Source organism: Barbatula barbatula, assembly GCF_947034865.1.
Source record: "Barbatula barbatula genome assembly, chromosome: 11".
NCBI lineage: Eukaryota > Metazoa > Chordata > Actinopteri > Cypriniformes > Nemacheilidae > Barbatula > Barbatula barbatula.
The window spans coordinates 2,481,650-2,509,641 of record NC_136774.1 but is presented as its reverse complement, the minus strand read 5'-3'; the positions used below and the strand labels follow the sequence as shown (position 1 = coordinate 2,509,641).

Genomic DNA, 27,992 nt, shown 5'->3' with positions numbered 1-27,992 from the left:
TGTGAGATCTTCAACGCACGCGCGTTACACCCAGAGAGACTTTTAGAACCGGATGTAATCAGACGGAAGCTCGCGAAATGACTAGTTATTCTTCCGGTGTTGTGTGAACGCGCCGAATAAAGTACAGGTGGGTAAAGCGCTCTAGTTATTCATATTAATAGCACGTTAAATGAGCACATGTGACAGGTTTACCAAGTGCTTGTGTGTGATTTATGATCGATTGAAGTAAGCCTTACACACGCACGGGTCTAGACATGATGATGGAGTTAACGTAACTATAACGTTGGTGAGCTGATTAACTCGAGACCCCTTAAAATAACACAAACATACTTATGAGTGAACGGCCATGTAAATACTGCATGACTTCTGTAATCTTGATCAAAATAGCCTCGGATCTGCTGTGGTTTAACCGTGAGTTGCAATACCGCGGTACGCGTTAAAGTCATGGTGTGGTGTCACGGTTATCGCTATCATTGCGTTTAGGGTGCTTTAAAACCTAAACCTGGGCAATTCTCGCGAAACCGTGGTTTCAGGATGTCTTAAACACACCTTTTTATTCATTAAAAACAAGGCATGACGTGTTTAAAAGCATTCATTAAATGTTTTACAAAAACAGCATCATTTCAAAAGTCAATCAATCCTTTGCCATATTTTGCTAAAACTAGAAAAGCAATGATGCTTAAACTCGATTTTATTGTCATCAGGGCACAACTAGCTTTAGTAGAACATCCAGTTCTTTTTTATTTTTCAGATGAATAAATTATGTGACCGCACTTATAATTTCAGCAGAAAAAGCAATAAACTACTGATATAATACATTTCCCTGTTAAAATAATGCTTTGTGCAAGATAGAGAACACAATTATATTTCGTAGTAATCCAAATCTTTGCTTCCACGATGTTTCAGTGGTTCTATGAGAATGATCCTATTATTCTTTTACTGAATGTGTCAGGTATCAGAATGAAAGTATGTACTGGTACTGAGTGTTTACCATACCCTTGGACCCTTCTGTTCATTTTGTGGTGTTTAATGAGTAATGTTGAGTAGACAAAGCATGAAATGGTGGTGGACCATGTTCTCTGTTTGACAGATGGACGGAGGGGAGAAATAGAAGTCATAAGTGATGAATTGTATTTTGATGTAAGCTCTTGTTTCTTTGTCACACACAATAACATTTTCCCACGATCATTTGTGTCCGTTTCACGTCTGTTTAACACGTCTGTCTATACCTCTGTTACAGAAACCTTCGATAGCGAGTTTAATGTTAGAATCTTTAGTTCCCCAAAGCTTGTTCTGTTGTGCTCAGGAAAGTTAGTGCATGTTGACAAATATAGCCAAACATATAAGCCACAGCAATAACAGTGTGTTGGTTTTTATAGGGAGGTGATTTGGAGCTGATGGGGGACAAAAAGGAAACCTGGAAAGTAAAAACGTTAGACGAGATTTTGCAAGAGAAGAAACGGAGACGAGAGCTGGAGGAGAAGAGCGATCCTAAACGCCATAAGAATGTAAGAAGATCATTTCACCATCATCAGCTTTGAGCCGACCAGCGACTGCATGAGTAACAAGTTGGAGTAAATAAATGCATTATGAAAACTGTCATAATGAATCGCAGTCACGTGCATCTGTTTTACCTTTTGAATGAACATGCTTTCTTTTAAAGAACTTGTTTGTTTGCATTGTCTCTGGATAGACGGATGAGCGTGAATCCAAACGGGATACTCCGGAGGAAGGGGAGCTACGAGACCACAGGATGGAAATAACAATACATAATTCACCGTATGCGAGGGAAGACTCGACAGAAGACAGGTTACTATCACGGTGTCTCGATGTCCAATAACATCAATTTATGTAGTTAGGACTTTCTTAACGAACAACAGTCAATTCACTACAATTTACGCTGCATGCGAGAAGTTGCAGGTGTCTTAGCACAGCCGTATTTTAAATGTTGAATGTTTTTGTGCAGAGGAGAGGAAGATGAATCTTTGGCCATTAAACCCCCACAGCAGATGGCCAGAAAAGACAAATCATACCACAGAAAAGAGGAGAAAAGAAAAGATAAGAGGAGACGCAGGAGCCATTCTGCAGAAGGAGGTCTGATCTAAAGATAATCAGTAACGATTGGCATTACTGCTATTTAGACGTAAACAAGGGATGTACTAGTATAGTTTAGACAACCATTAGACCGATACGATTGCCAATGTATATGACTATTGTCACAGCTACCTAACACTTCATTCTTTTCCATACTCCAACTCCATTAATCTTTTCAATGAAACGATCCATTTAAAAACAACCAGATTTTAAAAAATGAACCGTATGTCCCTCCAGCAGGGAAACACGTGCGCGTGAAAGACAAAGAGAAAGAGAAGAGAGAAAGTGAGAGAAGGAAGAGAGAGTGGCAGGATGACAACAAAGTAAGAAGAGATTATGACCGACAGAAGCGGAGAGATCAGGCCAGAGATCACTCTCGGAGAGAGAGGTACATCACACACACAGCCCTCTGGCACTCCAGAATAAAACACCATATTCCTGGAGAAGCTTTCTGAGGCATTCAAATAGGCTTGGGTCAATGTTAACTCATTTTTGGCCTACTTGACCAAGTTGGACTGCGTATAGTTCTTTACACAATGAAAACGCAATGCATGAAACAAAAAGTACATATATTCAAAATGGATATATACATCTAAATAGTGAAGCTTTTTAATTATTTGACTGTTGTCATGTGATCCTAAAGACCCTGACCGAATGGTTTGTTTGATTCCATGAACAGGGGTGGAGACCCCTCAGTTACCGGCATTACCCTGTTTTTTGTCTTATAGGGATCGCCTGGAGCAACTAGAGCGGCAGCGGGAACGAGACCGAAAGCTCCGTGACCAGCAGCATAAAGAGCAGAGAGAACAACGGGAGCTAAAGGAGAGAGAGAGAAGAGCCGAGGAACGTCGCAAAGAAAGAGACACCCGCAGAGAAGGTATGAACAGACATTGTACAAGACCTTAAGGTTAAAGATCACTTTTATTTATCTCCCATGGGAGAATTTTGTCTTGGGCGATCAAGAGATCAGGTCAGCCATACACAAATTCACTGTTTGTTTACACACACACACAAAAACTTAATTCTCAGACAACATGACTTTTTTAAAATCCCAAGCACCAGGCTTACTTCACGCAAGGTTCAAGATTCCGTCAGCACAGATTTTGATCTGCTGTTTATAGGCTTTTGGTGCTTCCGAGAGAGAACCAGTGCAAGTTTGTTTGGTTTAAATGTCTGAACATATACATCACACTGTGGGTTTGTTTTCACATAGTGATAAAATGTATGCTAGTACTTAAAATGATCTAAGATGTAAGCTGCTGTATGTTTTTGCTTGATTTGAAGATTGTTTAAATGATTTGGTACGTTCAGGGCCGGTGTCTCATCATAGAGGGGTTCCCAGTGAAGAGTATGCGGATAAAATCCGCCCTCGGCACCGCAGCCGCAGTCGGAGCCCTGTTCGGCAGCCGAGAGAGCCGAAAGCAGAGATCAGCGAACAACGCCGAGCAGGTACTAGAAATCTTACATGAGACGTATCCAACGATACACACAGACTTCACACCGATTTTCTTTAAAGTACTTTTGACTGCACATTGATGATTTGATCACTTCTTTTTGTCGGCACACAATCCCATGTACAGTGGGGCAAATAATGATTTGATCCCCTGCTGATTTTGTAAGTTTGCCTTTTTACAAAGAAATGAAGGGTCTATCACTTTATGGTAGGTTTATTTTAACTGAATCTGGGAAAATCTGGGAAACAAATGTATATAAAGGTTATACATTGATTTGCATTTCAGTTAGTGAAATAAGTATTTGATCCCCTACCAACCAGCAAGAATTCTGGCTCCACAGATTGGTTATGTGCCTATATGGACCACAAATTCGTCCTGTCACTTTAAGAAAGTACTCCTAAATCAGTTTATGTATATAAAACATGCCTGCCAACAGAATCTGTATCTTTCATTTCAACCTCTCCACCACCATGGTCAAGACAGAAGCTTGGTGAGGAGGAGACAACTGTTGGTGCCATTATTTGGAAATAGAAGAAATAAAAGTAACTATCTATTGCCCTTGGTCTGGAGCTCCCTTCAAGATTTCCCCGAAGGGGTAAAGATGATCATGAGAAAGGTTAAAGCCCAGAACTACACGGAAGAAGCTTGTTAATGATTTTAAGACACTTGGGATCCCAGTTAGCAAACAAACCATTGGTTTCATGCTATGCCACAATAGATTGAAATCCTGAAGCACCCGCAAGGTCCTCCTGCCCAAGAAGAGCCGTCTGGCTCGTCTGAAGTTTGACAATGAACATCAAAATGATTCAGAAAAGGCTTTGGAGAAAGTGCCGTGAGACCAACATTTACTCCTGCTTTTGACTATGACCCCAAGAACACCATCCTTACATAGAAGCACAGTGTTGGAAACATTATGCTTTAGAGCTTTTTTCTGCTTCGGATGACTTCACCCAATTGAGGGGCTGAGGGACGGAGCCAATGTGCCATTAAATATTGGGCATGAGGCTAGTCCACTTAACTAGATCACTGAAGATGGGTCGTGGATGTGTCTTTAACATGACAAAGTCCCAAAATATTTTGCCAAGACAACCAAAGAGTGGTTTAAGGAGAAGCACATGAAATGTCCTAGCCAGTCTCTATACCCTAGTCCTATAGAAAATCTGTGAAGGAGGCTAAAAGTCTAGAAGAAACCTTAAAGATTTACAGAGGAGTGGACTAAATGTATCTTGACCAACTGTAAACCTGGTTGATTGGTGAATGATTCTTTCATAAAATGTTACAGAGAAGATTACCAAAAAGCAAGTGACGTTCCAGTCACTCACAGTTTGTGTGGTTCTGAATGGGTTTAATGGCAGTTTTTGTTTGTTTGCAGTGAGAGAGGGAAAGACTGAGGATAAAGATCTTCTGGCTGATCTTCAGGATGTTAGTGACAGCGAGAGGAAGACCAGTACACCAGAATCCTCACTGGGTGCGTCACACTTGCTGTCTCTGTCTTGTCTGTTTGTATCAGTTGGGGTTCATGTGTGTTGAGCATGTGTGTGCATGTATGCGTTTGCTCAGGATCTGGGTCTGATGATGATGATGATGGTGATGAGAATGATGAGGAAGAGTCCAGCAGTCCGAGTGAGGGAGACGAGGACGGTGAATCAGTTTCAGAGTCTGAGGTGTCCGGACAGAGCGGAGGTTGGTCTATACACACACCTGCACAAGTAATGTTAAAGCGGCCAAAACACACAGAGCTGCCACATACCTCATCTTAATCTTGAGTACTTACAGAATAGCATCTCACCCTTCAAATATCTGTAGTCTTTAGTTTGATTACATTTACAAAAGACATGTGCACGTACACCTCTCTCTCTCTCTCTCTCTCTCTCTCTCTCTGCGTTGTTTTCCGGGAGAATTGACCAATAAGGGACTGAGAAAAGTTGTTACCTAAGATTTTATAAGTCACAATGTATGAAAACACCGTTACGGGGCCGCTGTAAAAAAACATGAGAAGGGATGTGAAGAATGAGAGCTTGTGCCTTTTTCCATTAGATTCAGTTTTATTTTTAAAGCGCTTTTCACAGTTTTGCATTGTTGCAAGACCGCATTACGGGTCATATTTGGGTCAATGACATGTCAATGTTTGCAGTTGTACCACACTGACATTTAAGAACATCCGAAATTTCATTTATCCCTAAAATTTGTTTAAAGCAAAAGTTAGGAATAGAAAATAAATAATGCCACAGTGTCATATTTTGGCCTTTTTAATAGTGGTCCTAATCTGTTCATTTCTTAGGAAAGTTGCGCCGCCTGTGACATTTTACCAACGATTAAAGTTATTTTAAAGGGAATAATGCCCCCGGACACAAAAAATGCATGACATGTCATTAGCCGGCTTTCCATCACCCTGGTTTGATTTACATTTTGAAGAAAATATTCAGATTTTGCGCATGGAAATCCAGATGATATCCCATATTATAGATAGTTGTGACAGAATAGAAAGAAAATGCAATGACAATGATTGTAAGTTAGTAGTCAGACTGTACTATTTATAGGACTGACAAGCAAGTGTGTATCACATTTTCAAAAAAAGTCTATCAGTGATACTAACAATTCGTTTGTAATAGCTTGTAAGAAGCGTGGCTTCTGAATGCCGTTTAAATAAAAGCCCCTCTTTCAATGCGGATTGGCCAAATGATAATACTTCCGCCAGCGATGTCAGAAGTCATGATAGTGTTTAGTAAGAAGCAGAATGAAGTGTTTTCACAACTTAAATAGTAAATGAATGATTCGATAATGTTGAGCCGTTCTTATGAGTTCACATGGAAGTTTCACATTTTGTCTTTTCTCAGTTGAGTTAAGCGATGAAGACCAGTCAGAGGAGGAAGAGGACAGAGAGAATGGAAATCACCTTCCACCTAGTGAGTGTTTTTTTATTTTACTTGATAGTGTACAACATCTCTTACAATACATGGAATCTTGTCTCTGTAACAACGGCTGTTTATGACGACAGTTCCAGGGTCAAGGTTTGATCATGATTCAGAGGCAAGCATTGAGGAAGAGGATGCAGAGGACGGTGAGGAGGCCGGAGACGTTACGCCTCAGTCTCCTTCTCATTCAGCCACTCCAGAGGACAACTACATTCCTGAATCACCTCCCATCTCACCCATCGAGCTGAAGAAAGAGCTGCCCAAATACCTGCCCGCTTTACAGGTACGCAGACATACACGCGTTCACCATCACACAAACATGATGTTCAGTGTTCATCAGGTTTCTTGCTTTTCCTTGTGCTTTAGGGCTGTCGGAGTGTAGAGGAGTTCCAGTGTTTAAATCGTATCGAAGAAGGCACTTATGGAGTCGTCTACAGAGCCAAAGACAAGAAAACGGATGAGATCGTGGCCCTAAAGCGACTGAAGATGGAGAAGGAGAAAGAGGGCTTTCCCATTACCTCACTCCGAGAGATCAACACCATCCTGAAAGCTCAGCATCCAAATATCGTCACCGTCAGGGTCAGACAGCAGTGTTCTCTTCTACTTATAGACTTTATGAATATGCTCGATTTTTATAATGATAATAATAATAGATTCAAAATAACACATTTTAAAGTGGGTCCTTTTTGCAGGGTTGAATTATAATTTAAGTTGATCTTGTTTCATTTCAAATTACTTTCCTCTTAGTTTGGGGAAAGTAAGGAAATGTCTTTCTTGATTTTTCTGGCTGTTTTAGGAGATTGTTGTGGGCAGTAATATGGATAAAATCTACATTGTGATGAATTATGTGGAGCATGATCTGAAAAGTCTCATGGAAACCATGAAGCAACCCTTTCTACCCGGTATGGACACACACACCAGTTTAAATGAATGATGATGTGGTGACATCCCTGAAGATTTGAATGTTCGTTTCTTCTGCAGGTGAAGTGAAAACATTGATGATTCAGCTTCTGAGAGGCGTTCGTCATCTCCATGACAACTGGATCCTTCATCGTGACCTGAAGACCTCCAACCTGCTACTGAGTCACAAAGGCATTTTAAAGGTAGACTTCCAGCTATTGAACTTGCTGCAAATAAATTGCATGTTACAGAAATGTGCCTAATTTACTAGTAAGAATATGTTTTCTTTTATTGTTGGTCATTCAGAAGGTTGTGCGACGTACAGTTAAAAAGTTATAATGTCATTGAATAAAAAAGACAGTTTACTGTTAATATTTCTAAAATGAAACGTATACATTTAGTTTTCAAAATGGAAAAGACCATATCAGCAATTTGTTCAGTAAATGAGAACCTAATATATTTCATGGAAAATAGTTTTGTCTGTTTTCTAATGTAAACATGTGTAATGCTTTTTGGTTTGTAGATTGGAGATTTCGGTTTAGCTCGGGAGTACGGCTCTCCACTCAAACCCTACACTCCTGTGGTTGTCACTCTGTGGTACCGTTCACCTGACCTGCTGCTGGGGGCAAAGGTCAGTGAAATACTTCAAACAGGCTATTTTTGAAGCGCAAGAGTCCGGTCTCAAAGGTAGAAATGCAGTTCTTTCTCAGACCTCTCTAAAAGGTCATGGCACATTGAGTCATAGCATCTCTGTAAGATCTGTGCTTGGGTCGGTACACATAGCCCCGCCCATCTCCTCCCTGCGGAAGAGTGTGAAATGGTTTCCAAACCACGTTTCTGCATTGGAGGGTTTCATCAGCTTAGTAAACAAATTCATGTGTATTGCGTTGCCCACGGGGAAGCTTATACAGCGACATTATTTACAGCACTTTTGCGCTTATCAACCACATGGGGGAGCGGTGAGCAAAAGTTCAATAGTGTGGCTTTATACCTCACGTTGTGTCAATCACATTTACACGCTGCCTTTGGACCGGGTTTGATTTTCTGCGTTTTTCGGATCCATCGCAAGCATCCAAGAAAACCTAGGATGACTTTTGAGTCCACTTCGTACTGTATGAGAAACAAAGTGCGGATAACAAAGACGTAGAATGTCAAGATAGAGCTTTGATAAGAGTTTGATAACAGAAGCGCATGTACTGATTTTCTAACCACGGTGCCAAACGCAAGAACACCATACCTCAATATTTGGGTAATTTTACCTAAATCAGGGAGAGTCAATATTGTTTTGGTTTATGGAGTGTCCAACAACAAGTTTAAGTACATACATGATCTGAAAACGGCGCAGTGCGACAAACCCATTAAGAACAATGTCATGTTGCGAGATAAGGAGAGAGGCAGAGCTGTATTATTTTGCCAATTTCTGAATTACTAGCAATGATTGTTCAGAGATCAATAAGAGAGTTGACTGCTAGTATGTAAACCACAGCATGATAAGTGCAGATACAACCATGATTTTCAAAGCATCGCAAGTGATGCAGTCCAACTGTCAAACAGTTTATATAGTTATATATATACAGACACAGTCATAAGTCAAAAGGTTTATATTGTGCAGCCGTTTCAGATTGAATATTATTAGTCGCAATACCTCATGGGCGAAGTATTTCTTAACTCCGTTTTCTTTTACAACTTTGACGGCTTGTTTAAATAATCACACATGCTTGTCCCTTCCAGGAATACTCTACAGCTGTGGACATGTGGTCTGTAGGCTGTATATTTGGAGAACTGCTTACCCAAAAGCCTTTATTTCCTGGCAAATCTGAGATTGATCAAATTAACAAGCTTTTCAAGGTATGTTTTAAAGCGTGCCACACATCTCAAAGACTTAGGCAATAAATGTGACTGTTATAACACTGTGAGAAAGCACATTTGTTTTTTATGACATTGCCAAATGTATTGTGTATCTTAAAGCATTTTCCCCCATTCTTAAAGACATAGTTACAGTCATTACATGTCATGTCTCTATGTTGTATCGTGTTTTCCCTTTTCCACTCACACATTCATCAGAACCTCCTTTGCTATATGTGTGGTGACAGGACTTGGGCTCTCCCAGTGAGAAGATCTGGCCGGGTTATAGTGAGATGCCGGCAGTAAAGAAGATGACTTTTACTGAATACCCCTACAACAACCTCCGCAAGCGCTTTGGAGCGTTGCTCTCCGACCAGGGCTTTGACCTCATGAACAAGTAAGAGATCAGCATGCCAACACCATGTCTGTTTGGTTAACATCTTACAATTCTACACGGATAAGGACTAGTATTGGATTGGTATCCGACAATACGTACAATTCAGGTATTGGAATAGTAAAGGAAAATGTGGTATCGAGCCACCACTAATGGTTGTGCCAATCTCATTTTCACAAACACATTTCTGTGGTAAATAATCGAAGAGAAGTAATTACCGAACGTTTATTTCATTATTCTCGCAGTTTGGATACAGATGTAAACTATAATTCAAAGAAATTGTCGTTTTCCTATCTGACTGTCTGCTGTACACCTTTGCTTGCATTTTGCCCACAGTTCAGGAAGGTCAAGTCCCACCTGAAAGACACATTTGTTTGTGTAGTGATGATATAGAACTCAAATACAGAGGTGAAACATGAGATCGGTTCACAACTGAGCTGTAAATACCACAAGCACATGAGAGAAGAAAAAATGAAGGCCATGGGTAATGGTCAAAAATACATCCTTTTAAATATCTACGTTTTGGAGCGCTGTGGTTTTGACCCCCAAAACGTTTCCAAGAAATTAAGTATCAGTACCATATATATATATATATATATATATATACACACGTTAGTACAGTAAGCCAATTAAGTAAATAGAAGAATAGTGGCTTCTGTTTTCCTCTGCTTCAGTTTACAGCTCTACCACAACACTGTGATCTTAAATCCAAAAAATGTAACAAGGCAAGGAACAACTCCTCCAAACGTCATTTTTATTGCCCATGTTTCAGTCCATTGTTGAACGATTTTTTTCGAAAGTGCCGAAACCTTTTTCTCATCCTGTTTTAAAATCTGCTCAAATGCAGACACAGTTTGAAGTCAGGCCAGCGCCGAAACACAGTGGTTTGTATAAACTCGATCTCTGACCCAAGTCCCTGCTGCCTATTTACGGTTCCTACAGTGACGTTTACAGTAAAGCACACTTCCTAAGTTAGTCTGCTTCTGCTGTTCCATTCATTTGTCTGACAAATCTGCTGTCTGTCCGTCTCAGATTTCTAACTTACTGCCCTGCCAAGAGGATCAGTGCGGATGAAGCACTCAAGCATGAGTATTTCCGAGAGTCGCCGCTCCCCATCGAGCCTTCCATGTTTCCCACCTGGCCGGCCAAGAGCGAGCAGCAGCGTGTGAAGAGAGGAACCAGCCCACGACCCCCAGAAGGAGGCCTGGGCTTCAGCCAGCTGGTATTAAAGCTTTCTAATGGTTTTAAAGTGCACATGACGGCAACATTGACCCCTTTCCTTATTAAGCTCAATTTTTCAGTTATGTTATTCCAAGCCATCTGACAGTGTGTAATGTGTTTTAATCCATTACAACAACAAACAATTCAACCAATTCTAAATGAGGATTAGCTTTCAGTGACCATCTCCTAAATATGATCAACATTACATTTTATTCATCTGTTGTTCTCTGTAGGGAGATGACGATCTGAAGGATACTGGCTTCCATCTGACCACTGCTAACCAGGGCGCCTCCAAAGCCGGTCCAGGATTCAGCTTGAAGTTTTAAGTGGCCACCGGGCACCTTGATTCAGAGCCACGAGCAGTCTTTGAATGGATGACATGATGCTGAGACTCATTTGAGATGAAAGACTACAGCTCACCAAGCTTCATCGAGACAGACTCGTTTTTACTGGCACTGAGGACCTACATGCAGTTCAAGCCCTTCATGTTCCTGATGTTCACCTGACTTATAACAGTGCTCTTGTTTTCTTTTTAACCAACAGCAAAGTGGAGAACTTGTTTAATTCTGAACTGTGCTGTCTGTTATTGTAGTTGTGTGAGAAGTTAGATTGTCAAAACCCATTTGATAAATAAATTTTTCTTAAAAACAACATGCTACAATGTTCCTAAATACTGTACATTTACAAGAATATTGCCAGTATGTCCAGTCTAAAAGTCGTCTTTACACTGATGTTTACTGACTGAATAAGGGTTTTATTTAACTTTGTCTTTCCTCTAACAGTGACATGACACTGGCTGCAACTTGGATTCAATGTTTCTTTTTAGGAATCTTGGGTTCTCAACTGTCTTGGTCTTCAAGATCTCAACTTGAGGTCCACCATTCTTCACTGCATTAAAAACTGAGGAAACTGCTACCTGAAATGTGTTGCCTTCCTGGGCCTTGTTTATTGTAATATTAAGCTTGGATGAGCACAAAGCTGTGCTTTGTTGGTAGAAGCTTTGCAAAGTCTTCTTGAGATCTTGGTAAAATATGTGATCGCTCAAGCTTCTTGGGCAAGTTGTATCGCAAAATGGCTTCTTTTATTTACTGCGTTCTATTATATTCACAACAAATCACAGAATAAATTGTTTTATTAGCAAACAAGGAATATATTTACAACACACAGCAAATGTAAAAACCCTGACATTCAAAATACTGTTTTTTTTATGATGAATTGGAATTTTGATTTAAGTGACAGTTCACCCAGAAATGAATATTTAGTCATCCTTTACTGCATGTCATGACATTTGACTTTATTGATGTCTGCAATGTTTCATTTGGGATCTGTATAAACAAGCTAACTTGCCTTATTTCCTTATTTATGTTGCCTTATTTCAACCAAGCGTTGGGTTGAAAAACCAAAAATGGACAAACCAAACCATTGGGTTATAAATTAACCTATGCTGGGTTGTGTTAAGCCATTGTTGGGTCAAATATAAATTTTCTCTGGGTTCATTAAACGCTAGAGCTGGGTTTGTCCACTTTTTAATCCAACAATTGGTTACAATAACCCAACATGTTTTTGAGTGTTGGAATTTGGCGAGTGAGTAAATGACAGAATTTTCGGTGAGTAATTTTTCTACCCTGATCACTACAGTTGTGATTCGTCAACACTGCAGCTATCCTGAGACTAGCTTTATGCCAATGGGTCGGGTCTGCTTTTACCCAGCCTGTCTTCATTTGAATATTTTGGTTATATCGTCTGAGAGTATTTCCAGCCCTCAGAAACGCACTCGTACTCTCCAAGAGTACGTGGTCAGCACCTTGTTCTTCTTCCTCACAATGCAGGTGTACGTGCCTTCATTTATAGCGTTTGCAACGATAGTAATGTGGTCATCCTTCAAGGAAATGTAGCCCGGGTGAGAAGATTCCAGAAGATCGCCATCCTTATACCAACTGCAAATAAGAGGATGGTCAATGTTAGAATGTGGCATATTTTTTCTAAACCTTTTGAAAAAACATTTAATATACACTACCATTCAAAGGTAGATAGTCACATGTAGGATTTTTTTATTCAACATTTGTTATTCCACAGTCAAGTCAGCTTTATTTATATAGCGCTTTTTACAATTTTCATTGTTACAAAGCAGCTGTACAAGAAAACATTGACTATAAGTAAAACATAAAAGGTTATGGAAGTCAAAACACAGGTCAAATATCAGACACACAATAAATTCCTATATGCAGAGTTAATTAAATAAGACTATCAAATTCTAGCAGCCCCCCGGCCAGGCAAACAGTGCAAAACAGTATGCAAACGGTGGCGAGGAACCCAAAACTCCATTGGAGGAGAAAAAAAGAGGGAAACCAGGCCTAACCAGGGGATTCCAGTTCCCCTCTGGCAAAAACTGCAGCCTCTGCACAAGCTAGACAGTGCTGCACAACAAGGCAAAATAAAAAAAGTTAGATTTTAAATTATCATTAATAATCTAATAGCGGCTGAAGTTTTGTAGAGTCGCCACGTCCTTCGTCCAGCATTTGTCAGGTCTGGGAGTGGATTGCGTCCTGCCCGCTCCGGTAACCTTGGACTGCATCCTGCCCGCTCTAGTAACCTTGGAACAATGAGACAAGACTGGCTGAGAGTAGAGTACTGTTCTGCACTCTTTGATGCAACAAATGCATCAGTTGTTATTGGAAGTGTCCCTGGTTCCGGTTGATCTAACTAGTGCAGCCTAGATCTTTGAAATATATATATTATGATAGTGTAGTGTATGCCGGATTAAAAAGATGCGTCTTTAGTCTAGATTTAAACTGACAGAGTTTAGGCGCTAGATAGGAAAAGGATCTGCCGCCTACACTTGATTTTGAAATTCTAGGTATTACCAACTGACCTGACACCTGAGGGCGTAGTGCACGTGATGGACTATAATACGTTAGAAGTTCTCTCATGTAGTGAGGAGCTAAACCATGCAAGGCTTTATAGGTAATAAGCAAGATTTTAAAGTTTATGCGATGCTTTATAGGTAACCAGTGCAAGGTTGACAGAACCGGGCTAATATGCTCATACTTTTTTATGTACGCGTAAGAACTCGAGCTGCCGCATTTTGGACCAGTTGGAGTTTTTGTAATAGGCCTGCAGGGCAACCACCTAATAGTGCATTACAGTAATCTAGTCTTGATGTCATAAAGGCATGTATAAGCTTCTCTGCATCTGATGGTGACAGCTTATGACGTAGTTTAGATATATTTTTAAGATGGAAATACGCAATTTTACAGGTGTTGGCGACCTGGTTCTCAAATGACAGAGTACTATTGAATATAAAGCCAAGATTCTTAGCTGAAGATGAGGGTTTTATGGAAGATCCATCAATAGTTAAGCAGTATTCTTGGTTGTTACGTAGGGCGGTTTTCGGTCCGATAAGTAACACTTCAGTTTTGTCCGAGTTCAGTAATAAAAAATTGCTACTCATCCACTTTTTTATATCGACTATGCATTCCACTATTCGATGGAATTGCTGTGTTTCATGAGGCTTCGAGGAAATATAGAGTTGCGTATCATCAGCATAACAGTGAAAGCTTACTCCGTGTCACTTTATTATATCTCCTAGAGGTAGCATGTATAATGCGAAGAGCATAGGCCCTAAGACTGAGCCCTGTGGTACACCGTACTGGACTTGCGATTTGCGTGATAACTCATTGTTTATTGCTACATATTGAAAACGGTTGCATAAATAAGATCTAAGCCATTTCAAAGCTATTTCCTTAATACCGACATCATTTTTCGAGTCTATGTAGGAGCATGCTGTGGTCAATGGTGTCGAATGCAGCACTAAGATCTAGCAGCACCAATAAGGAGATACAACCTCGGTCGGACGCCATAAGCAGATCATTTGTAACTCTGATCAGAGCAGTCTTTGTACTGTGATGTGCTCTAAATCCAGACTGGAAATCTTTATTAATCTCATATATTTGAGTTGAGACTACTTTTTCCAGAACTTTAGATAAGAAAGGTAGATTCGAAATAGGTCTGTAGTTAACTAGTTCTCCCGAGTCCAGATGGGGTTTTTTGACAAGGGGCCTTATAACAGCCACCTATATGCTTTAGGCACATGTCCTAATGTCAGAGATGAGTTAATAATGCTAAGTAGAGGATCTATAATTTCTGGGAGCATCTCTTTCAGTAGATTTGTAGGTATAGGGTCTAACATGCATGAAGTTGATTTAGATGATCTAATGATTTTAGAGAGTTCATCGTGATCTATAGTAGAAAATAAACATAATTTCTCCTTAGAGGCGCTGTAGTTAGTCGTTTGTTCAGCGGGATTCACTTCTGGTTGCATAGTTATAATTTTTTCTCTAATATCTTGGATTTTATTTGTGAAATAGTTCATAAAATCATCACTGCTATGTTGGTATACAGAATCAGAAGTCGCTGACGATTTATTTTTGGTTAATTTAGCCACTGTATCAAATAAAAACCTAGGGTTATGCTGGTTTTCTTCTATTAGTGATGAAGAACAGTATTGAGGAGTTTTCTATGTAGGAAAATAAATATTAACGAGTAGGAATATTAACGAGTAGGAAAATAAATATTAACGAAGAATGATTAAGTGACCTTAAACGTCTCTAGCGTAGCGTAGATTTACATACAGCCTGTAATTGCCACCTTAGGCGTGATTGGGTTGGTGTCCATCTCAATCTCGTGTCTATTGTTATGTTATTTTGGTTTCTTCATGCGAATGAAGCACTGGATAGAGACGACTGGCAACCAGTATGTGTAAAAACAGGTACTCACTAGATTTTGCCTTTCTTGGCAGCTATCTTCTTACCACAGCGGAAAGTGAGATTCCTTCCCTCCACAACAAACTTGTGTTTAGTACGTGGTGGGGCTGCAGTTGGTGGGACAGTGGGGAATGGGAAATCTGTTGAAAAGTCATCAGGATTATTTGCTGTCTAAAAGAGCATGTAAGTAGACCATTCAAGAGGAACCCTCTACATTCATCTAGGGTCTTTAAATGGTAAACTCTAAGCTGATCCTTTGCTAAGCTTGTAATACCATGTCAATATAGTCATATTCTTTGTGTTGGGGGTGTTATACTTGTTTTGAACTAGTGTTAATTGCTTTTAGGGCTGGATATGAGGGGGACGAAGTTCTACTTGATACCTAAACATCAAAATAGTTATAATGAAGGCTTGTAGATCAGGGTGGTGTTACCATAACAGAAGTCACAGCTGGAAGGGCAGTGTTTCTGCATTAACCTCCTCTTGCTCTCGCAAAAACCCTTTCTTGCCCAGGCAGGACAGATAAATAATCGATCCAAACATCCTGAATTGAAAGATATATCAAAATGCTAAAGGAGGCAGATAACTATTAAAAAAAAGAGAGCTTACCATATTCCAAGTACTATATTGAAGGCATCGTTCACTAAACAAGCTTTAGTTATACTTTTAAAGCTGAACACCTTCGTCCCTATTCCTTGTAATTGCATGCAAACGACTGGTAAAAGTTTTTACAGTTTGTTTTTGTCATTGTTACGTTTAGAGTTTATCGTAATTCTTTTATGAGCACATTAGGGACATACCGTAGAGTCTGTGTAAGCCCCAGACTTCATCCTGAGTGATGAGTTTGCGGCCTGTCAGTGTGGCGTTGAGGTGCATTAATGCTTTGGGGTTCTGGGAATGCATTAAACCCAGTACGTGACCGATCTCATGAGCTGCCACGTGAACAAGATCCGTCAGCCACACTCCTGAACAAACACACACAATCAGATGGTGCCTCTCTTATTTGGCACTTTCATGTACACTTTAGCCAATTCTTTTGCATAGAGTTGAGCAAAACAAAGATATCAAAAAATGTACTTCTTGAATATAAAAGGAGACATGCCTTTACTCCAGCTGAAGCGCATGTTCCCTAGAATCCAGTACTCATCGTCGTCAAAGTGGATCTCTCCAGTCTGTGGAAAGAAGGCGTGGGCCAGTTCACCGGTGATACCGTCGAAGCAGTGGTGCAGGTACGACTGGAGACAATCGGTGTGGTTTACAGAGTAGAAACCTGTGGAAACAGAATTGATGACAAAGATGCTTCTGACAAAACCCCTTGGCAATCCTAAAACTTATGTTAAAAGCCATACTTCACCCAAAAATGAAAATTCTGTCATCATTTACTCACCTTCTTGTTGTTCCAAATCTGCATAAATGTCTTTGTTCTGATGAACACCGAGAAAGATATTTGGAGGAATGCTTATTACCAGGCAGATGTTGTCCCCCATTGACTCTCATAGTACTCCCAAAAATACAAAGGTAGTCAAAAGTGCCAAATAACACATTTTGGGGTAAAGTATCCCTTTAATGTTTAGCTTATGCCATCTCTAGTTGCACCCAAGAAAATAATCTTTCCAAAAGCTGGCACAGTGGTGGTTCAGTCAAGCCTGTGTGGACTATCTGTCTTGAATGTAAATGTGCAATGGATCATCTTCCAATAGAACACAAACCTTTCCAGTGTCTTTGGACATATTTTTCAGTTATTTCAAAAGAATTTGATTTAGTGCCAGATTTAGGATGTCTTCTCGAGTCACCCAGGACCTCTCCTCTGGCCCATAACCATCTCAGTCTAAAAGATACTCGAGATGGGAGGTTTGGGATGGTTAAGGACACTCATGGACGGTACTGTAGGTCTAATCTCGTAGTTTGCTGGGAGGCTTAACCATTACGTGAGAGGTTTCATTTGTCTGTGAATGTTGCATAGAATGATGTAATGGGGACGTTTTTAGGGCCGTCAGAGATCACTGACCAATCCATAGGGACATGACCTAATATAAACACTGACATAAGACTGTAATGTAGCTGTTTGGGTCGGTTAGTGAGACCCATTCCTTGTCAGCAAACTCGAAATTCCTCTGTATTTTGACAGCTAAAATACAGTGTGATGACATTTACCGATTTTAATGTCCACCTCTTGATCAGCAGGGACTTCACGGAAACTGAAGGGCGAGACGTCACTCCACATGGAGAAAGCCTTGGCTATGCCTCTCCGAGTGTCACTAGCGTTCAAAAGATTTCTTGGAAATGACAAGAGTCTGCACAAACACAACGGTAGAAACACACCAGTCACATAACAGAGTACAGAGTTTTCTAGGCACTCCATTTAAATGCACAAAAACTGAATCTTAGAAAAGCTAATTCTGCACATATTCTGCACTTTTGTGAAACAGTTTTGTAACAGCAGAACGTCTTGGAAAGGGCCTCCTTGGGAAAAATGCAGATGTTTTACTGAACATAAACAAACCAGATGTTGTGCAGGGTTTTTACAAGAGGGCTGTGTCACTGTAAAAATGCACGAAAATAAAACAAGACTCTTACGTGTATGTCAACTTGAACTTGTCCCATTTAAGTTTCTCTGGAGTAAGCGTGTAGCGTTTGTTTCTTGAAAGGTGAAGCACATGGGAGCGGGCGTCTTTGCGAATTCCAATGATTAAAACACCAGACATGAGAGCTTCTTCCTTGGACAAAAAAAATCTCATATTAGTGGAGCGATTAATCGGTGATGAGGATTTTCCATCGGGCTCGTGCCACGTTTGCTCTTGATAGCATAATAACATTGCTTGTGAGGTGCTTTAAGAGCAGGTTGCTGTAATAAAGGGCTTGTTAAGCCAGGAACACATCTGGCATTGATTAGTTTGCAGTGAAGCACAATTTCAGAAAGCCCTTAAATATCTTTCAAATGACTTTGTAAGAGAGGAAAGTTCATTCAAAGTTGGTAAGAAGTCAGACTAATAAAGAAGCCAGACTTCTCTTTTTGTATTTGACCCAGACTTGCAGTGTGATGTAAGAGAAAAGATTTCAGCTTCAGTCTAGACAAATATTTCAAATACAAAACTCTTCACCTGACTTGAGGCATCTTGTTAAAATCCTATCGTTTTAACTTTTCCTATGGTTTTCCAGATATTTTGAAGAACGTTGGCAACCACACAACATTGAACCCCACTGAACTTGACAAAACACATTTCTCAAAAAATCTTCATTCGTGTTCCAAGGAAGACAGAGTCAAATACAGGTTTCAACGTCATGATGGAAAATGAACTTCTCAAATATCAAGGTGGCATTACTTTTGTTTTGCTTGTGTGCTTCACACATTTAATGACTTATGTCTTGTCTATTGTTAAAGTGAAATTGCAAAATAAGTGTCATAAAAACCATGTAAAGGTAACTTTTACACATTATTATACACTAATTTCATTTTTGAATAAACGTTATAAATAAATTGTTTGTGTTGCTTGTACAGATTTAATGAATGTTTTGCAGACAGAACCCTATAATTCTAAACCGAAAGGGATCTTTTTCAGATCAGGAGGATCTATCTGCGTTTGACCAGTTCCAAAAAAAACATTTACAAATTTCTGAAAATGTTGATATTGTACATCTAGAAAACACTTAGGGTCTCTGTCTTTTTCATGAATGAAAGAGATTTGTTCCTCAAATCATTTCTGCTATTCCAAAACCTTGAAGCTCAATATCTCAAAACTACTCCGAACGCAGATAGAACCTTACAGTTCCGAGGCGACGATATGATTACAGGACAATGATGAAGTTTTCCTTTACGTTTCATCCACGGTACGCATGTGTTTAGATTTGTAAATAATGTGTCTCTGCTGGCCGTAGTGGTGAGGTAAATCTACTCATACTTACTCGTGCGTGCCTATAAACTGAACACGTAATACACATGCCGTGGTTTTCATAGAAATGTGTTTTAACACACTTGATCATTTTTTAATCTTTCAAAATCCTGCATTTTCAGGCCCATAACATTTTTGATTTTTTATTGAAATTTTTAGGTACCGGCAAACACTGGCACACTTGCTAAAGTTGTTTTGCGTGTTTGTTTGTTTGTTTGGTTTATTAAAAAAAATTTACGGAAAACTTTATTTGATTACTTTATCGTGTTAGCTATACAATATGATTCATCCAACTCAGAGGAAAGGCTTTACTGGGTAAGTCCATATCTACTTACATACTAATGTTATGTATATCTTCATGAACCGAATAAACCTATGTACAATGCAGGATATGCATAGATTCATTAAAAATGTTGATGTGTAACGGCCCCTCAGTTTTATTTTCTCGTGCAATAAAACCTAAACTGTTGACCTGCTGCCACCTTGCTCGAGACATTTCTTTCTGCATTAAGGGGATAGTTCAGCCAAATATATCACCCTCAGATTGTTCCAAACCTGTATTCATTTCTTGTATGGGTATGATTTATCGGACTACATACATCACTCGCTATGTCAGTATTATTGAATATTGATAAAGTTCAGATGTGTTTCATATGATCTTTTCCACCGCACATTAACAACACACTGTTTAAAAACACAGGTATTGTTTTTGCACAGCAGTTAACCTCTATTGACCACTTTGCGTTGTTTATGTTGAATCAAACATGTCTAATTAACATTCTAATATCAGAAGGCATCTGACCTGAGTTACTGTAATGCTCTGATTAAAAGAGCATTCCTTTTTTCCCTTCACTGGTCATCTGACCCTGGACTCTCAAACACACACACACACACACACACACACAGTACGCCAGGGTTCTGGGTTATAGATGAACTGTTTATGCATAAATCTTCACTTGTTTTACATCAATATATAATCCTATCAGATGAACGCAAGTGAATGTGAATTTCTTCACACGTAGTCATCCTTCTACATCTGTAACATCCTTTCACAAGCATTCCAACTTAATCTTCTGGAAACCCGTCAAGTATTTCTGGAGTGTTTGAGTGGTTTTAAAGTGAAAGAGCCGGCATACTCTACTTGCAAGAATGATAACAGCAGTGAAATGAAGATAGCTATTACTGGTAGAGACGGTCCAGACTATTTTGGTCTGACAGGACAGAGAGGACTTTACTGCACTGGACCAGAAGCCTGTCTTTATATCACATGCATTTACTACAAGCAGACACGTTTTCTGAGCTCCAGAACTTTCATTCTTTTCCTGTGGAAAATAGTTGAAAATGGAAAAACACATTTTACAGCCAAAATACGTGGAACCCTCAAATCCCTCTGTTTTGGGGGATCAGCTTGCCTCCCTGATTCAAACGTGAAATAGCTGAAGACTCAGGTACGATCCATTCCAGTTGCATGTTCCTTGAGGTTGTGCCACTGCAACCCAAAGCAGACATTTATAAGACTATTCAAACATGTATTCATAACAGGGAGGAGTCCAGCAAGAGACACAACTCTTGGGCATTTTAAAAAACAAAACAGGCAAACATTCATTGATAACTTTTGGTAATTGGAAGATGCATTTGTGATATAACACCTAGTGAAAAATAGGTCCAGGCCAGCTGGAACTGGCAGATTCCCTCATTTATCATTTCTGTGTCTTTGACCCTTCACTATCAACTTTTCGCGAGACCATGTGCTACTCTTGGGATGTAAAGGTTTTAGCATCTCTAACAGATTACAATCCATCGAGCACACAGCGGTCGCAAAACTCTGGTCTGTTAACCGTTTCCAGAATATCAAAATCTTCTAAGGTGGTCGATCCTTTTCATACTTTACTCCTGAAATTTGGAATAGCCTCCCCAGCCAGGTTCAGGATTCAGACACACTCAATTGGTTTAAACCTAGACTAAAAACTCATATCTTTAATAAAGCTTTCACACTGTTATCTCACCGTAAGCAGTCTATGCCGCATTATAGTTAGCTTGTCGGAACCGAGCACACACACACATCCATCATAGAGTGTCACTTCTTTTACGCTAATATCAGTTTTTGCTTTTCATGCCCCGTCCTCCGGTTCCCAAGGACACCAGAGGTCGTCAGTCCAAGCTCCGGTTCTTATCGGGATGATAGTGATGATGGGAAGTCCACCTGATGGCAACTGTACCCACAACTTAGGAACACAAGGGCACCAGAAGTCCAAGCTGCTGTTCCTGGTTGAGTTTTTTTCTCCACTCTTATAAACATATGCATCTATAGTGGAGATTCGGTTCTTTGGTCTTACTCACTGGGAGACTACGGATTAACTTTAATCCATAAATATAAACAACATGCGTTTACAACACAAATGCATGTTAACATATTTTAACAAATATATTCTTTCTGCGTGTTTTGGTATTATTGGAAATTGTTCTGGTATATTGTTATTTTGGGCTCCCAGTCCTGATAACAATATTTAAAATAATAATATACCTCAATTCAATATACTGCGATTTCATAATGTATAGTTTCTGACAATCCACTGACATCAGTCTACATTGCATAGAGAAAAACTTGCAATAGTACCATCTATCTTAATGGCGTATATTCTCATTCTCATTCATTTTCCCGGTAGTATTCTCTTTATTACATTTTTATTATTATGATGAATGTAAAGCTGCTTTGCAACAATGAAAATTGTGAAAAGTGCTAAATAAATAAAATCGAATCTGTGCAAAAAATCCAATTATCTCTGTCACAATCATTTTTAAGCTACTTTGGTTAAATAAAAACAACTATATACAACATTTGCAGAATTATAAAGAGCCAAGACAACAAAAAAGAGCTTGATGTTTGCCTTCATGAACTGCCAAATGGTCTCCAAACCCCCATGTTTCTAGTTTTTAAGGAAACTGTTGCATGAGAGATGGAGTGGCTGTTGCATCTTCACTCTATCTTTTAGATATGCCTTTGTTCCAGGGACTGAATAAAGATATATCTTGCTTCTGGTGTGGCTGATTCACATGGTCCAGTTAGTGACACGGTCCGTGTTGTGACTACACCGTTCTGCCGGCATGCAGTATAGACATGTTTCTCCCTGACATTGACAGTCATTGCTCCTGTTGCCAAGTGAATGTTAAACGGAAAATTGCGTTTTTCCCTTCAGAGCTTACAAATCAAGAGCAAACCTTTACTCTTCGAAGAGAGTAGGGCATAGAGGGGATCACTTCGAAATGGAACCCAGGGAATGATTTCCAAGCACACCTGGATAACGTACGACTGCGAGTTGGGTTACTACGTTGCAATGCATTATACAACGGTTGGTTGCATATAGATCAGTTTTCCACGGTTATAAATGTAAGTGACAAAAAATGTAAATTGTTTCTTAAACTTAAGAGTGCTTAAACTGTGGCATGCCGCACCATAACACCAAGAGCACATGCGGGGGGCAGAACGAGACGGTCGACCAGGCACACTTTAACCCCTGCTTAACCAATTGACTGTCATTTTTCCTACTATGGTAAAGTCAAAAGTGCCCCATAACGGTTAGCTACCCTACATTCTTCCAAATATCTCAATTATAAAGTTTTTTCTACTATGGTAGTCAATGGGGTCCAAGCACTGTTTGGTTATAAGTATTCTTCCAAATATCTTTCTCTGTGCTCATCAGAACAAAGACATTTATACATTAGAACATCTCGTAGGGGAGTACAAATATCATTTTAATCATCATTCAGAGCTTCTTCTGTGACCATTCTCCTTTAAAAAAACACTACCCCCCTACTTTCATCTGTGGAGACTGAATAAAACTGAAACCCAGAAACTGTTTTACACACTGTTACTTCCTTTGCCTCTGTGGGTATGATGTGTATTTTACACAGGTCATTGTCATTACTGACTGTAAATTGTGTAACCCTGCTGGATTCAGAGATGTGCATTGAAAACCCTCTAATGTGAGCGGGAGCCATTTGAATATTTCTGATATAAAACATACCAAAGCATCTGTTCAAGAATGTCTTTTCATTACAACAGTTTGGGTAGGTGACTATTTTACAAGTATACAACCAAGAAATCCCTCGTGTCCAAAACGAAACAGAAAATAGTTTGTCTTCACTCGTTATTAATGATGCTGCGGACTGGTTGCGAATAAATGCTAACCTGCTCCATCACTGACCCGCAGACACACTTTAAATGTTATACGCACGTACTTCCAATGACATCATTGTTTTTAGTGTCACCAAACCATCATTTACATCTATTGATATCTTAAATCTTGCGATGATCGCGTCACAGTCTTATAAGACTCGCGCTTATGTCGTCTTCCGATCGCGCGTAATCTGTCTGCTTTAACTTAAAAAGCTAGTTTTGTAACACTGTCAATTCATTCTGAATATCGCACCAGACCCCGTAATCTCTGGCTCTGACGCGTGTCTATTGTTATGCAAGCAAAACTAACTAACATACCTCAAATCTCCAGGCAGGAAAAGCCGAGACTTCATGCACGAAGAGCCCCAACGCCGCCGCCGCCAGCACGAGCAGCCCGGCGACGTATTCTTCTTTTCGCAGACTGCCGTGATCGACCATCTTTGCGACTTATACTTGCCCTTCACAAATACGCATCGAACTTCACCCTTTATTTCCTTTGGGTTATGTGGCTGGCCATGTGGGTGCTTGACGGAGAGTCCGTTTTTTTCCCTCTCCCGGCGCAAGCTTCAGTCTGCCAGACTGGAGCTCAGATGAAGACCACTGCTGCAGGACTGAACACATTGTAATGCAATCACTGCAGCTTTTACCACACTTTCTCTTTCGTGGTCATTTTTGTAGGATTAATCATGTTTTAAAAGACATCTGGATGTCATTCTTCCTATTCAATGCATTATTCCTGTTTTGAATATTAAATAGCAAAAGTTCATTCCAAATTGCTTGAAAAAGGTACATTGTTTTTAACTTTTAAATCAGCCACAGAAATGGTATGTGACTACAATCGCATCTGTCATGTCCAAGACAATAACTCTCGCTGACTGAACCTGTAAAAGATGGCATGTATAAATGTCGGCACAGAATGGATGATATATTCATAATTCTTTTTAAACGTGTATCAATGTCTATTAGTGAATTTAAGAGTTTGGTGTATAATCATACAAAGATACAACCAAAATGATCTGATTTGTTTGTGTTAAATGCTTTCTTATAATTCTACATTCTTCAGCCTATCCAAAATAGGTTAAGATTAGAATCATAAAACCAATAGACCAACACCAACAAAATTTTCATTTGAATCTGCGAAAACAGAGTACTACAATGTAATACAATTAAAATTTTGTAATATATGTATTTAGGCACTATATTTTGGCACTATATGACAAAATGTGGCACTATAGTAACTTACTCTGTGAACCTAACCTGGTCGGGAGCAGGTTTTCTTTGGTAAACCCAGAGTTTCTTTCATTTACATTTACATTTATTCATTTGGCAGACGCGACTTACAAGTAGTTTTTTTTTTTTTTTTTTTTTACAGTGACACATTACTGCAGAGCAATCAGGGGTAAGTTGCCTTGCTCAAGGGCCCTTCAGTCATGACCTGCTGGCACTGAAATTTGAACCTGCAACCTTCTGATCACAAGCCCAACTCTCTAACCCCCAGGCCACAACTGACCCCAATCAATCTCATCGCCCTTTTTAAAGCGCATGTGGTGTACCTCATTCATAGATTCATTCATACAGTCATCATGGCACACATTTTGATCACACAGAGACCCTATCAGTAACTGATATGTCATATATGTGCTTTTATAGACGATCCTGTATGTGAAGAGGCTGCATTCATTCTTAGGGATGTACTTTGATTTCAGGAGAACAATTTATGGTCATTTTCCTGTGGATTTGTTTTAAAACTGTGCTGTAACAGTTTTTATAGTAAAACTGTATTTTTCAGTGAATTAGATATATCAAAACATATCATCCATCATTAAGCCATGATCAATAGAGCGCTGATATTACGATTCACCATGGCAACGGCACCAAAAAAGCAACAAGAGCACACTTTCCTCACAGCACTGCATACAGTGACTTTACTAATGTGCTGAAAATGAAGGAAGTTTAAATTAATAAATAGATGTATGTACGACTAAACAAATAAATTCATCACTAAATTAATGAATGCAAAAGATAGAAATAATAAAAACAATCTAATGTTCTCACTCCCCATCAATGCTCAAATGATAAGAGTGGCATGTCATGATGGTAAAGCAGGAGTTGTGTACATCACCTCCCTCACATCCACATAGAGAGCCGTCTCCTGAGAATTAACCAATTCCAGACTATTACTTTACCTACCAAGCAGCTCATCAGGATTAAACACACACACTTGTTCATCACCGATTGCTTATACACCTGCACCTCATTTACTCTTGTATATAATCTTCTTCCAACATTCACTCAGTGCGAAGTATTGTTTTGCCCTGCTAACTTACTGAGCATTACCCATGTGTTATCGCTCTGGTTTAGATCCCGGTCTGTTTGCGACTGCCAACCATCTGTCTCTGGCTACCTTGACTTTGGACTGTACCCTGGCTATCGATCTCTCTCTCTGGCACCCTTGATCCTGGACTGTTTACCAAACTCAGATGATTCTCTGTCCTGGCCTGAACCTCACATTACTCACCGATGAGCTCGTACATGCCATGCAAGGTTTGCAAGTGAAAGCGAGCAGCGCCATCAAAGATCGGCCCTCCAGGGTTTCCCCATCAACATCAAGCGCTACAGGTAATCCTTGCCTCGCTCTTCCTGAAAAGTTTGATGGCGCGTCAGCGAAATGTAAGGGCCGCCTCTACTTTGATCAGCAGCCAATGCTGCATCCCACAGACTCCGGGAAAATAGCATTTGTGTGTTCGCTCCTCACCGGGAAGGCGCTGGATTGGATTACCGCCATCTGGAGGTCGGGTGAGTCCCCTTTCTCCATGTTTACGTCATTCACCCATGAATTTTCGAACACCCCGCGGAACAGGGGGATCCCGGGGAACGCCTCCTCACTCACACACAGGAGAGAAGAACCACGGCTGATTATGCTCTCACGTTTCGTACCCTTGCTGCGCAGACCAATTGGGTCGAGGATACTCTAAAGATTCTGTTCAGAAAGGGATTAACCAATGAACTGAAATCTGAGCTAGCTTGCCGTGACGAGGGAAGATCCGTCAATGAATACATCAATCTGGCCATCGAGATCGACAACCTAATTTGCTCTCTGCGCACCTCCCGAGCCTCCTACCGTGCTCGTTCAGATGACACGTTCAGATCTGAGCCCATGCAGCTGAGATCCAATAGCGTTTCTCCTGAGGAACGTGAGTGTCGTCTGCAGCAGCATCTCTGTCTCTTCTGTGGTCAGTCTGGTCATCGTAGACTCACCTGCCTGGTTCGTGCATGTGGTATTTCGGACAATCAGAGGCTCGGTTTTATCCTACCTGTTCGTCTCTCTTTTGGTGGTCGGAAAATTACTACAGAGATCGAACAGTTTAATCAGCAGGAACCTCCACCAATGAATTGTCCTCCTGATCGCCTATATGTGCCTGCTCTCCTATGCCCCAACCTCATTGATCAGGTCAATTCGCCCAGTTCCGGTCATCCTAGTATCACCACCAGCGTTCACCTGCTCCGCAACCGGTTCTGGTGGTCCACGTTACTCGCAGACACTACCACTCACATCCAAAACTCACATCCAAAAGTACCAGTTGCTACACCTCCAAGACACCTCGTCAGCTACCCACTGGACTCTTAACTCCACTGCCCATTCCAAAACGACCATGGTCCCACATCGCCATAGATTTCATCACCGACCTTCCAGTAACCCAGGGTAACACCACCATACTAACCATCATCGATTGATTCTCCAAGGCATGTAGACTCGTGGCATTACCTAAACTGCCCACCACACTTGACACGGCCGAAATCCTGTGTAACCAGGTGTTCCAGTTCTACGGTCTGCCTGACGACATCGTGTCAGACCGGGGGCCACAGTTCACCTCAAGAGTTTGGACAGCCTTTTTCACACGCCTCAATGTAAACATCAGCCTGTCCTCCGGATATCATCCACAATCCAACATGCAGACAGAACGTCTGAACCAGGACATCATTCACTTCCTGCGCACTTACTGCCTGCGACAACAAACAGAGTGGAGCCGTTGGGCAGAGTATGTGCAGAAGAGAACCCTGCAAGAGGTGTGGAAATATCTCCGGTGTACATTTACATTTAGTCATTTAGCAGACGCTTTTATCGAAAGCGACTTACAAAGAGTTCGGTGAGCAATAAGCGATATGTCATAAAAGAGCAATTGTACATTAGTTGCTAATACAAAGTTACAAGTTTCAACAAAAACTAGACCACTACCTGTTGAGAGAAGAGGGTTAGTGTACTTTTTTTCAGTTGTCTGTCAAGTATTCACAGAAAAGGTGGGTTTTAAGTCGTTTTTTGAAGGTTGTGAGAGATGTG

General features: G+C 40.2%; 2 protein-coding genes across 11 annotated transcripts; one reads left to right on the top strand and one right to left on the bottom strand.

Moving 5' to 3' along the window:
- Nucleotides 1–3: 3 nt before the first annotated feature.
- cdk11b (cyclin dependent kinase 11B) lies at nt 4–12,099 on the top strand. Of its 7 annotated transcripts, XM_079468041.1 has the most exons (20): nt 68–127; nt 1,091–1,140; nt 1,380–1,508; nt 1,694–1,809; nt 1,967–2,094; nt 2,332–2,482; nt 2,823–2,971; nt 3,406–3,543; nt 4,921–5,016; nt 5,109–5,231; nt 6,386–6,454; nt 6,547–6,746; nt 6,830–7,042; nt 7,260–7,365; nt 7,445–7,566; nt 7,887–7,994; nt 9,095–9,211; nt 9,457–9,605; nt 10,635–10,824; nt 11,057–12,036. In XM_079468041.1, the coding sequence occupies exons 3-20, from the start codon at nt 1,398–1,400 to the stop codon at nt 11,147–11,149; spliced, it is 2,379 nt and encodes a 792-aa protein (XP_079324167.1). In that variant the 5' UTR covers nt 68–127; nt 1,091–1,140; nt 1,380–1,397; the 3' UTR covers nt 11,150–12,036. The 7 variants fall into 7 exon arrangements, with proteins under 7 accessions (XP_079324166.1, XP_079324169.1, XP_079324170.1 ...); XM_079468040.1 differs by lacking the exon at nt 1,091–1,140 and having other exon boundaries at nt 4–127; nt 11,057–12,099; XM_079468043.1 differs by lacking the exon at nt 1,091–1,140 and having other exon boundaries at nt 61–127; nt 2,335–2,482.
- mmp23ba (matrix metallopeptidase 23ba) lies at nt 11,939–26,376 on the bottom strand. 4 transcript variants are annotated; one of them, XM_079468049.1, is made up of 8 exons: nt 26,172–26,376; nt 18,164–18,299; nt 17,741–17,880; nt 16,689–16,856; nt 16,387–16,551; nt 16,020–16,130; nt 15,600–15,726; nt 11,939–12,760 (listed from the first exon to the last, which is right to left on the bottom strand). In XM_079468049.1, the coding sequence occupies exons 1-8, from the start codon at nt 26,185–26,187 to the stop codon at nt 12,586–12,588; spliced, it is 1,038 nt and encodes a 345-aa protein (XP_079324175.1). In that variant the 5' UTR covers nt 26,188–26,376; the 3' UTR covers nt 11,939–12,585. The 4 variants fall into 4 exon arrangements, with proteins under 4 accessions (XP_079324175.1, XP_079324174.1, XP_079324176.1 ...); XM_079468048.1 differs by lacking the exon at nt 26,172–26,376 and adding an exon at nt 23,972–24,272 and having other exon boundaries at nt 18,164–18,303; XM_079468050.1 differs by lacking the exon at nt 26,172–26,376 and adding an exon at nt 23,972–24,270.
- Between the last annotated feature and the right edge of the window lie 1,616 nt (nt 26,377–27,992).

Excerpts from the sequence above, each read along its gene's own strand:
- cdk11b (XM_079468040.1), top strand. The coding sequence starts at position 1,398 with ATGGGGGACAAAAAGGAAACCTGGAAAGTAAAAACGTTAGACGAGATT. Across the intron at positions 2,972-3,405 it reads AAGAGACACCCGCAGAGAAG|GGCCGGTGTCTCATCATAGA; the intron begins GTATGAACAGAC and ends TGGTACGTTCAG. Across the intron at positions 7,567-7,886 it reads GTCACAAAGGCATTTTAAAG|ATTGGAGATTTCGGTTTAGC; the intron begins GTAGACTTCCAG and ends TTTGGTTTGTAG.
- mmp23ba (XM_079468048.1), bottom strand. The coding sequence starts at position 24,091 with ATGGTCGATCACGGCAGTCTGCGAAAAGAAGAATACGTCGCCGGGCTG. Across the intron at positions 18,304-23,971 it reads TTCCTGCCTGGAGATTTGAG|GAAGAAGCTCTCATGTCTGG; the intron begins GTATGTTAGTTA and ends TTTTTGTCCAAG. Across the intron at positions 16,857-17,740 it reads AGAGGTGGACATTAAAATCG|GTTTCTACTCTGTAAACCAC; the intron begins GTAAATGTCATC and ends CTGTTTCCACAG.